The 11,355-nt window shown below is 54.1% G+C and overlaps 1 protein-coding gene across 1 annotated transcript; it reads right to left on the bottom strand.

The window, feature by feature from the left end:
• Positions 1 to 2,034: 2,034 nt before the first annotated feature.
• On the bottom strand, positions 2,035 to 11,123 carry LOC117639316 (transcription factor Sox-21-B-like). Its single transcript, XM_034374861.1, has 4 exons — positions 10,926 to 11,123; positions 10,652 to 10,846; positions 5,185 to 5,318; positions 2,035 to 2,700 (listed from the first exon to the last, which is right to left on the bottom strand). The coding sequence occupies exons 1-4, from the start codon at positions 11,017 to 11,019 to the stop codon at positions 2,203 to 2,205; spliced, it is 921 nt and encodes a 306-aa protein (XP_034230752.1). The 5' UTR covers positions 11,020 to 11,123; the 3' UTR covers positions 2,035 to 2,202.
• Positions 11,124 to 11,355: the final 232 nt, after the last annotated feature.

The following is an 11,355-nucleotide window of genomic DNA, read 5'->3' as shown; positions in this document are numbered from 1 at the left end:
CACCGCGGCGACACTGCCGCAACTGCCACCGCCTCGATGCGCACTTACGCTGCTCTGTCGACGCGCGCGTGCTTTCGCGAGACGACATTTTTATGCAGAGCACCGTCGTCGTCGTGTACACACTGTAAGGGCACGCGCAAAAGGCAGAGCAGAAGCAGAATCCGACCGCCGTCGCCGCGACCGACTGATTCGGAAACAGCTCCTTCTCTGTCGCACCCTTACACGACGGCCCACGAGTGTGGGAGAGACAGAGCGACTATTGCCCCTTTGCCCCTGTTCGATGGCGTGTGGCGTACGCGGCCCGCTACACAGTGGGCCAGAAGACCGGTGAAGGCGGCCAAAACTCTAGACGGGTTTTGAGCTCCAGGGTCGCTAGATGAGAATCGAACCGAACGTGTGACCCCACCAATGGATTGCTCTCCGAACGAGGAATCCATTGATGCGGTCACACGTTCGGTTCGAGCCTCATTTAGCGACTCTGGAGCTCAAAACGCGTCTAGAGTTTTGGCCGCCTCACTGGCCTTCTGGCCCACTGAGCGCTAGTCATTGAGTGGCCCCATTCACCTGCTGGGCCTCACTGCCACACCTGCTGCAAGCCTGCTGCTCCCATGCGGCGGACACGCCGGCACCTGGCGGGGCCTGACACCTATGCACACCGCACCCCCGGGCAAGCCCCGGGCAACAAAGCGCATTGTAGCGGGAAAAGCCACACTGATGGCGTGTTTCTTTTTTTCCCCTCCCTTTTCCTGATTTTCTTTGTGGCCATGGCGCAGCGATTCTGTCACGTGATAGACTCGCCAGGAAAGTGGTAGTCAAATAAGGACGGCGTTGTGTCTGTTCCGTAAAGTATTTTATTCCGTGCTTATGGCCACAGGCACCCACATGTGGGTCGCATCGCGAAGGAAAATCTGATGATCTCATTTGGGGTAATTGCATTATGACAACATTCTCTTATTTTTTGAAACAATTTTTTGTACTTTTTGCTCTTTATCGCTTGTCGTTATTTTCGGTGCGATGAAAAACTAGCACTTGGTTGAAATTAATCCATTTTGATCGCAGTCTAAGAAAGCTTAATCTAGTTTATGTACACAGTGGGCACTTTTCGATAGATAGCAAGAGGTTGTTTACAAAGTGTTGGAAGATTAAAGTAAAAAATCACAGACATATAAATGATTTTGTACATGGTACAAAAAAGAAGACACAAAATCATAAAATTAAAGCTAGGTTTATGTTACAAAATTGATACATAATTTACACTTTGTGCGAGTATAATACAATGCTGCAAGGTGAGACGGAGACTGGAGGACAGAGAACACTTTTGAAGAATCGGAAACATTTGAGACCGATTTGGAACTAGATGACTTGAGATCGTTTTACCGACGATAGTGCTTGCACCATGCTGTGCCTTACATATTACTAGGAACGAGTACTGAGTGCACAGTTAAACCAGACTCTCTATCGGAACGGTTATCGACAAGAAAACGGTGCAGGGTGTATCTGCTCCTACAACGACGTGGCTCAGCAGGCTAAATGTAGGTTGGGACGCATCCTGCTTTTGACTATTCCACGGGCTGGTGAAGAACCGTGTCGGTGAGAGGCCGCAAAATGCCACCTAATCCTGCTCATCGTCCTGGTGCGTGGTTCGGCCTTGCTGTGAGGCCGTGGCCGTGAGGGCCGTGTCAGGTCGGAGTCCGCGAGCCGAGGCCAGCGACTCACATCCTGTCGGGTCAGAAGATGACCGTGAGGGGCCGCCGGAACTCGGTGCCGGCGGAGGACGGCTGGTGGTACGAAGGGTAGAGGCCGGGCTGGCCGTAGTACGCGGCGGCCGCGGCGGCCGAGGCCTGCCCCTGCGCGCTGGCGCTCGACGCCGAGGCCGAGCCGCCCGCCGAGCCGCCGGGCGACGGCGCCGCCGAGGAGGTCGAGGACGCCGACGAGGAGGCGCCGTTGTCCTGGCGGTCGCCGGGGCCGTGGCCGCCGTGGCCGAGGCCGAGTCCGCGGCCCACCACGTCGGGGGACTGGCTGGGGCTGCGCGGCGTGGACCCGCCCGCCGACATGCCCCCCACCACGCTGTCGGGGTACGACTGGAACACGAAACGAGACAGTGGAGGGAGATGAACTCGTGGTCCATTGCAACAGCCAGGGCAGAACGTTTTTAAAAGTTTTGAAGGGGCAGCCAACCTGAGGCCTCCAACTAGGCAACATCTAAGCTTTGCTATCTAAGAAAGTGCACCGGGAGTATGCAGGCGCAAGCTGGCAACCTTTCGGATACTGGATCATGAAAATTTTCGCCCAGCCTTTGTGGCGGAGTCTCAGTTGTGGTGTAAGCCCGTAACAGTGGATGCGTTGGTTGGGCTGCCTCGGCGTACTCACCCTCTGGATGTCGAGCGGGTAGTGAGAGGCGTGGCCCATGCCGTGGCCGGGCGCCGGTCGCAGCAGGCCGCCGTGGTCGCTGGCGTAGGCCTTGCTGGCTTCCATGTACATCTTGGAGGACTCCAGGTAGGCCTTGGTGAAGGCGGACGTCGAGTCGAGGTAGGAAGGTGATGGCCGCTGGCCCGGCAGGCCGCCGCCAGGGCCGGAGTCCACGCCGTACTTGGTGGAGTCGGCCGTCGAGTACATGGCCAGCGAGGACGGCGGCAGGTACTGCGTCCGGTACTTCTCAGCCTCCAGCGTGTACTTGGCCATGGCGTCGATGCTGACCACCTGGAAGCAGAGGATCCCGGGTTCGAGTACCACCGCCACCGTATTTCAACTTATTTCTTTTCTTCCTGCTGATCCCTCCGACACTGAGCCGGTGCTCGTGGGTGCCGCGTGACCATGAACCTAATCAAGGTGGAGGGCCGGCCGGTCGACCGGCCGAGGGGCACACGGACTGATTCGTCGCTCCGTCTCCATCGCACCATGGTGCGCCCAGTAAAGGTGTGAGAGAGACAGCGACGAAAAGGACTCTCGGAATCAGTGTCGGGAGAATAGGCCCTTCATTGTGGCGGCTATTTTCTTTCCGGTCTCTATGCGCGCTGACGGCCGGGGATTCCCCCTCCCCCCTCTCCAAACAGACAAGCAAATTAGTTCTCCGGTTTACGAGTGCCCCGGCCGGCGACAATGCTTCCCCGATGGCCCGATGGAGAGGGATGAAAAAGGGAAGGGGGAATCACGTGAGGTCAATCAATAGTGGGGTGTTTACGAGCAGTCCACTCCTCATCACTCCCCCCGGCAATCTCGGGCTGCGTCGTCACTGCCAGTGTCGTTTCCTCCAAGACAATCCACGACAATCCAGCGCGCGTCGCAAGCCGCCTTTCACCTGTCGCATCATCGCCAGGCCCGCCAGGTGCGGCGACGAGACACGGCGGTGACAAGAACAGCTCGTCACGTCCCGGCCGCCCCCGCCCCGCCCCGCCCCGCCCCGCCCCGCCACGCGACGACGCGCTTCGGAAATCGTGATTTGATTGCCTCGGGGATTGGCGTTTAGAACCCTGGTCGCATACTTTGTGGTGACTAGGCTCACTTAGCCACGGCCGGGCCGGCCACGCGGGCCGAGTCCGGAGAGTCGTTCTCCGTCGCGCCGTCTCTGTCTCACGCGTGGGGCGTGCCCCGGGGTCGCGAGAGAGACAGAGTGACGCAGCGACTCTGCCGGGCAGGGGTCACGCCGCGCTGCGACACCGCGCTAACGAGGTTGCGGGCCGCACGGGGCTCTGGGGCTCTGCCTTCGGTCTGCCCCGGACTGACAGGCATGAAGACGTTGCGGATAGTTTGCGTTACTGTACGGATTTTTACGAGGTGAAAACGAAAATGCTTTTATTTTTCCGCTCGTTTCTTCACACCCGTGGCGTAAGCACGCGGCGTGTGTCGTCCAGACAAGGCGACGGTGTCCGAGACTTGTTGTTCTCTGGGACAGGCTGATCCTGAGAAGGCGTTCCGTAATCCTGTCTCTCTCGCACTCCTGCGGGACTCCGCAGGCGTGCGAGAGAGTTGCAGAGACCAAAGGCACTGTCGTTTCGAATCAGCCGGCCACGCGGCCGCACCAACACCTTACGGGCCTTGGTTCCGTTCCACACATTTCGCTGACGCTGAGGCATCTCCAAGGTGCTGGACTTTGTAATGTTAAAGATGCCACGCCGGTGACATAGACTCATGGACTTCCTTTTTTTATTTTACGTATGTATAACGGTCTTTAAAATTATTTGTCGCATCGCTTTGGAATAAATTTATCGAATCGAGAAGGATGCGTGGGTGCTTGCAAACGGCACCCGTCTCTCCTCGATGATATATATATATGCGCGCGCGCGCGCGCGCGCGCACACACACACACACACACCACACACACACACACACACACACACACACACACACCACTCGTGTTCCCCGCCGTTCACGACTGATTGCACCTGATGGCCACCACCGGCCGGTCAGGGAGTGTTACATGTGTCGTCCCGGTGGTCACCAGAGGAACACACACCTTCTCGTGTTTCAACCGTGTTCTCACCTCTGCGCGTCTAACTGTTAAAAATGTTGAAAAAGAATCAAAACATTATTTTTGAAAAAAAAAAACCTAGACTGCAATGCGAAAGCAGTTGTCTTCATTCAATCGTATGGTGTCTCGCTCCGCATGCGCTCTAAATTTAGCTGATGTGCACACGGCACACTCCACCTGGAGCATTCTTGCATGCAATGGCAGAATCGGTATTGTGTGTGTGTGTGTGTGTGTGTGTGTGTGTGTGTGCGTGTGTCTGTGTTGACGCTTTAACGTCCGGGAAGTGGAGCAGAAGCCTGTACCAGTAGCTGTTGCGTCCTCTGTGTGTGTGTCTGTGTGTGTATAGGTGTGTGTGTGTAGCTGTGTGAGTGAGAGCGAGCGAGAGAGCGCGCGAGTGTGTTCGTTCGCGGTCGCCGCGCTGCATCTCGGATGACACAATGAAAGAGACTTCCAGGCCAAGATGCTACTGCACTGCGCCTTTTTATGTAAAACTAAACCGTCAGGCAGCATAGCGGTTGAAGCGGTTGCGCCCTTCTCCCGCTTCCAGGAACTAGCCCATAGCAGACTGATTCCGAGAGTCGTTTCCGTCGCTCTGTCTCTCTGGCAGTCTGGGCGCACCGTGTGGGTGCTGGAGAGACAGAGCGACGGAAACGACTCTCGGAGTCAGTCTGATGCAGGGTCGCCCGTCGCCGCGACAAGTCAAACTCCGGACCCACCTGTGCAGGTGCGGTGAGCCCCGACATGCCGCCGTGCTGCGCAGCTGCGGCGGCCGCCGCCGCGGCCATGGAGGCGGACAGGGAGCCGTAGGCAGGGCCGTAGTACTGGCCCATCTGCCCCATGCCGCCCATGCCTGGAAAGGAGAGCAAGGATTCAAAGTCCAGAACCACACAGGAGCAATTTGATTTCCACAACAAAAAATAATCATTTTTTTTTTAATAAAACAAAAATTCTACCTCAAGAAATTTTTTCTGAAAAAGGTTGGAACAAAGAAAAATTTTCTTAAAAATAAATTTTAAAAAAAGTTATTTTTTCTTGATTTAAGAAGTTACTTTTTGTGTGCGATTATCGTTTAGGGCAATAAAACGGTTGGAAGTCGCCTGGGAAATCCAGAAACCTCATTTGCTGTGTTTTAGCAGGCATGAAATGTTACTAAAATACGAACAATTCATAAACAACGAAAATCAGATTGATGAAAACATTCGCAGTATCCTGAGCATATTGTTTTTTTTGCAGGCAACGGCTGTGTTTTTCTTTTTGCCTGTTTTCATGGCCGCTGTGCGAAATGAACAGTAGTAAGCAAGTCGCCCGCCTGAACTATACGACTCGATCCCCACTCATTATTTCCAAAACATCGATTTTCTATTCGACTTGTTTTATTGTGGAAGGAAGTCACAATGGGAAGGGGCGGGCGACCCACAACAGTGATTCTCGGATCGAACTCAATCAAAGGCCGTCATCCCGACAGTGGAGTGGACAGTGACTCACAGCAGTGGGGCAAGTTAGCAAATTGGGAGAAAAGCCACCGCACTGAAAGCACTGAAAGACGCTCCATTATGCCCGTCTCCCTCCCTCCTACTTTTCCCTTTTCTTTCCCCCTTGCGGGACGACTTTGGCAGTATTGACTCCTGTCTCTTTCAGCCCCTGTGTCAGAGAGGGGCCCCCTTTGTCCACGCGATGCTGTGCACGTTTTACATAACGCCGCGCTGATCATCGGCTGCAACATTTTACTCCGTTTCTTTGTTTCGATTATTATAACGTGGAATAAAATGTTCTTTGAAGAGGATCGCAAGTCGGGAACCTGATAAATTTGGACAAACAACGAAGAACCTCTTACTTGACAATCAAGAACGTTCAGAAGTGAGAATGAAAAAGTTTCAAGACCCAGTGAAACGAACCAAACACAGCCCAAGTTGATCGCTAATAGAAATCGAAGTAAAATTTTGCCACACGATACATAGATTACGAACATTGAAGATCAAAGTAGAACTTTATCAAACACTGAAGGTCAAGGTAGAAATTAATAAATATTGAAGTTTTGAGTAGAAATTTGCAAGAGGAGTGAAGAATATGAACCCCTCAAAACTCGACCGGGATTTTGGCCGCTTCTACTGGTTTCCTGGCCCAGTGTGCCTCTCCGTGGCGCTAGGCGTTACGTGCAAACGTGCACGCGTGCTAACGAGCTCGCTTCTTTACAGCGCACCGCCCTCTCGCGTGATTCGCCGCCGCAAAACAAAAACTGGCTGCTTTTCCACACGAGCCGCGGCCATTACGGCTCATAAGCAAATACGCTGATGGCAGATAAATTCCGGCTTATCGCTGCAGTACACAGTCGACGCAGTCCCGCGGCCATCCCAGGTGTCTGCCCTGCGATGGCGGCACCACACTGGCACGGCCAACCAGTGGCGGCGCAGCACGGCGCACCGCTCAGCCGGTTATTTATCCTTATCGAGATAAGAGTGTAGGAGCGCGGCGGGCGCGGCCCAACCCCGCGAGTACGCGTACCCCCTTCAGCCCCCTCCCCCCCCCCACTCCTTCCGCACGGCATTATCACCATAAATAAGATTGCTTTATGTGCCCCTATATAACCCTTGCCATGCTATTTGTGTGACATTCACGACAACTTTGTTTCGTTTCATGCCTCTCTCTCTCTCTCTCTCTCTCTCTCTCTCTCTCTCTCTCTCTCTCTCTCTCTCTCTCTCTCTCTCTCTTCCCTTTCCCGCTCACGCGTGCATCCTCTTCGTGTATGTTCTGTGGCCCCAGTTTATCAGCTCCTCTTTGAGTTCTCCTCGCGTTCTCTTCCAGTCCTCTTCGAGCCCTCGCAGGGCCGGCAGGGAAGCAGATCATTCCGCGCAATAAAATGGTAAGCAGCCGCATTCTAATTTTTATCACAGTTTAAAAAGCAGCTAGACTGGCAGCGCCTACACTGCTGGGGGATTGTTTTCGCTGTCGCTCCACCGCACGCGGAATTTGTATCACTTTCCTAGGCAAACAACAGAGCAAGGGGGAAAAGGGACGAAATAAAAGGGAGAAAAAAGGAGGGAAGTAGCGGGGATCGAACCATCAATTTCCCGCACGCCGGATGGCGCTCCGAGACAGTTGCCCAGTGTCCGACGGCGGGGCGGCCAAAGCTGCGGATCCAAACAACTAGCCGGGCGGGGCTTATCCGCCACAATGGAAGTTGATCCAATAAAACGAGCGCGGGGCCCACTCCCCCCTCCCCTCTCTGTCTCTCTCTCTCTCTCCCCGCCGTGGGGCCGCGGAGGGTCGCTGGGCCGCAGAGAGACAATCGTGGGTAATAAAGAACACGCCCACCAACCGCAAGCACGCGCGACCCCGCCCCGCCCCGCGCTTGGCCCCGCGTATGGGGCGCGGAGGCGTCTCGTGATAATCACTTTCGGGGAGGGGCTCCGTTGGGACAGAGCTCGACAGGTCAAGAGGCCTTCACTAGTCCAAAATTCACGAAGATTGGATGAGAATTGAAGGAAAAAGAAAAAAAAGTATGTTGCTGGAATGATTTTGTCAAGGAAAGCACTCTGGTAAGCAAACAGACAAAAGTGTCAATTTTCATTTTTGGAAACGCTTATGTTGTTTCTCATCATTTAATTTCAGTTTGAATTTCTGTAAAATGATCAAGTTCTTTAAAAATATTATGATTTTGTGCATATACTCGCTGTAAGTTTTGCTCAAAATTCATTTTTATTGAGTTCGAAGTTTTTGAATGATTCAGATTTTTTGGAGTTGGATGGTTTTTTGGCTGAGTCATGCACCTTGGTTAGTTCCCTTCATTTCGCATGGATGCACTCTCTCCTAGAATACAGTAGATCCACCTCGTCAAGTCCACGGTGTGCACCTTAAAAAGTAGCCCCGTCTGTAAAAACCTGGTAAAAAGTAAAAGGAAAGAAAATGGCGGGCGTAAACGGCGGGGGCCACCGTCCTAACGGCACTGGCGGGTCTCTAAAGCAAAGCTAAAGCAAAGCCAGCCGGCTAAACCCAGCAGGTGGTGACAGAAGCCGGACAAACACACTCTGCGCTGCGCTTCGCGGTGAGGCGGACGCCGCGTGTTGACAAATATTTATTTGCTTCCCCAATCACAGCGCCGCGCGGTGCGTCGAGGGAGAAAATGGTGTGGACACTAAGGCCGCACGGGAGAGAGAGAGAGAGAGAGAGAGAGAGAGAGAGAGAGAGAGAGAGAGAGAGAGAGAGAGAGAGAGAAGGCGCCGCGCTAACCAGGCGTCAAGTGGTTTGCTTTCCAACGCTATGGCGTCGCGGCGACTCGGCCCCACTCCGATAAACGACTCGACGAAAAGCCGCGGCGCGTTTCCGGGACGCAGTCCGGATCCCTTAGGTGATCGAAAGTCCTACACTGTGAGACTAACAGTCATGCATAGAAAGACCAAAGTCATACACTGGAAGACTAATGTCGTACATTGTAAGACTAAGGTCAGGCACTGTAAGACTAAAGTCTGACACTGTGAAACTAAAGTCAGACACTGTGAAACTAAAGTCAGACACTGTGAGACTAAGGTCAGACACTGTAAGACTAAGGTCAGACACTGTAAGACTAAGGTCGTACACTGTAAGACTAAGGTTAGGTTAGGTTAGGTCAGGCATCGCAGTGCGATGCAAAGTCGCGCACCAAACCAAGTGGCCATCGCCCCCGGGGAGAATAATTATTAGAGTGGAGTTTGGCGACCTGCCCCTGCTGCCCCTTCCTCATCTCCAACGAGCGTCGAGGCGAGAAATGTCAGGCTGCGTTAAATATTTGATGGCGGCCCCGCCTGTTGAGTTGAGCGGGGTGCAGTACGGGCCGTGGAGCCGTGAGCGTGAAGAGCCCGGCCCGCTAATTATGAATTCCTTTCACGGCCGCAGTCGCGCAGTCGCACTCCTCGGCTTTTGTTTTTGTTCAGATAAATCAAACTCTTTGCCGCCGACGGCCGGCAGGCCCCGGTAGCAAGCCGGTATTGCCACCCGGTTGAAATACGGCGCACGAGTCCCAGGAAGAAAAAATAAGAAAGTAAAGAAAACAGGCTGATCGGTGAGGAGCCGTTTTTGTTGCAATTTGTTTGGCGCGATGACCCGCGGTGAAAAATCTAAAGGAAAAGCTTTTCGGGATGCTACATTTGAAAAATCAGATTATTCAGGTAAACCCAGGGAGTGTGGTAAGTCAAAACGGTGTCAAAATGAGGTCAAACTGCAGTCAGAGAGCGTTATTTTGTCGTCAGTCATCCCTAGATCTTATTTTAACCTCACTTTGACCTACTTGCTCTCTTCTGAAGAAATCCAAACTGATTTTTTGATCTAGAAAACTCCGTTTAGTCTCGTGATCCCCCTGCCTCCTCTTCGGACGGCCCGACCTTGCCTCGCGGGTGGCTGGCTCGCCGGTATGGCCGGGGAATTTGAAACCGATGATGAAAATGCCTAAACAGACGGACACCTCCACGTTCGTGCAGCAGTGCCTTACCAAGCCGGCCGTGAAAAATGGGGCGCATTCCCCAGGAGCGACGGGCTAAAACAGCGGAGTAGGATGCCCCGGGTAACGCGAAGTGACGCCGAGCATTGCCCAGAAATACCTGTTTCGAACGGAAAATTGCGGCTTCTTCAGAAAAAAAGTTGAAAATAACCTTAAAAAAGGTTTACACGGCATACTGGCACTTTTGTCCCAGAGTGGTACTGCTGCGTGATTACGTTTGTCTCACTGCAATTCGATTTTGACAGGCAGTTTGGAGGCAGTGAATCCGAGCATCCTATGACCCTAATCCATCCTAATCAGGGAGTGGCTCTCCGACGTGGTAACTGCGATTCGGATTCACAAAAATATAACGCTGCACCAGATAACGCAGAAGAAGCCTATGGTCTTTTTTTGAGCAGTTGATACCTTTTTTTGTGTGTAACCGTAATACAGCACTCGGAGTAATGAGTTGGCCTTTACGACGGGCCAGTAAAAGTTTACAGGATTGCACCTGTTTTGGCGCCGCAGGGCGCTGAAGTGTGAGGGGTGTGAGAGGTGTGAGGGGAGGGGTGTGACGTGAGCACAATGACACCTCCCACTCCCACCCCTTCGGACACCCCTGCTTCGAACGCCGCGGGGGTGCCAGCCCTGCCTGCCCGCCTCGGCGGCGTGTCACATTTCCAAAATCGAAAACGTGCCAAACTCACAGCGCGCTTTTTTGGTAGGGTACGAACCTGCTCGGAGGGCGTCCATCTGGACCGAGGGGTACGGGATGGAGTACGGGTAGCCCTGGCTCTTGACGGTCTTCTGCTTCCGTCGCGGCCGGTACTTGTAGTCGGGGTACTTCTTGAGGTGCACGTCGCGCAGCCGCTTGGCCTCGTCGATGAAGGGCCTCTTGTCCGTCACGGACAGAAGCTTCCACTCGGCACCTGTCGGGCGTTCCAATACCAGGTCAGGTGGTTGTTTCGAGGCCTGGGACTGATTAATTAAGACTCTGCTCGAGCTCACCTAATCTTTTTGAGATTTCGGAGTTGTGCATCTTGGGGTTCTCTTGTGAGATCTTCCGCCGCTGCAGCCTGGACCACACCATGAAGGCGTTCATGGGCCGCTTGATGTGGTCGCTGTCCTTCTTGCCGACCGCGGACGCCGCGGCCCCCGCCGCGGAGGCCGAGCCGGAACTGGGCACTCGCACGTCCAGAGGCCCCACGGGGGCGCCCACCGGCCCCGCCCCCAGCCCCGCCCCCAGCCCTGCCCCCAGCCCCGCCGAGAAGCCGCCCCCGAGGGCCAGGCCGCCGCCCAGTCCCGCCACGCCGCCATGGATGGTGGGCAAGGGGCCGTAGCCGCCCTCGCACATGTAAGCGGCCCTGCAAAAAACAACAAAAAACTATTTAGTGAAAGGCAGTGACGCAGCAGGTGTGTGAAATTTCTGGGTAGATCG

Source organism: Thrips palmi, unplaced genomic scaffold (genome assembly GCF_012932325.1).
Source record: "Thrips palmi isolate BJ-2018 unplaced genomic scaffold, TpBJ-2018v1 HiC_scaffold_11, whole genome shotgun sequence".
NCBI classification, from domain to species: Eukaryota; Metazoa; Arthropoda; class Insecta; order Thysanoptera; family Thripidae; genus Thrips; species Thrips palmi.
This window is presented reverse-complemented; position numbering and strand designations above follow the sequence as displayed.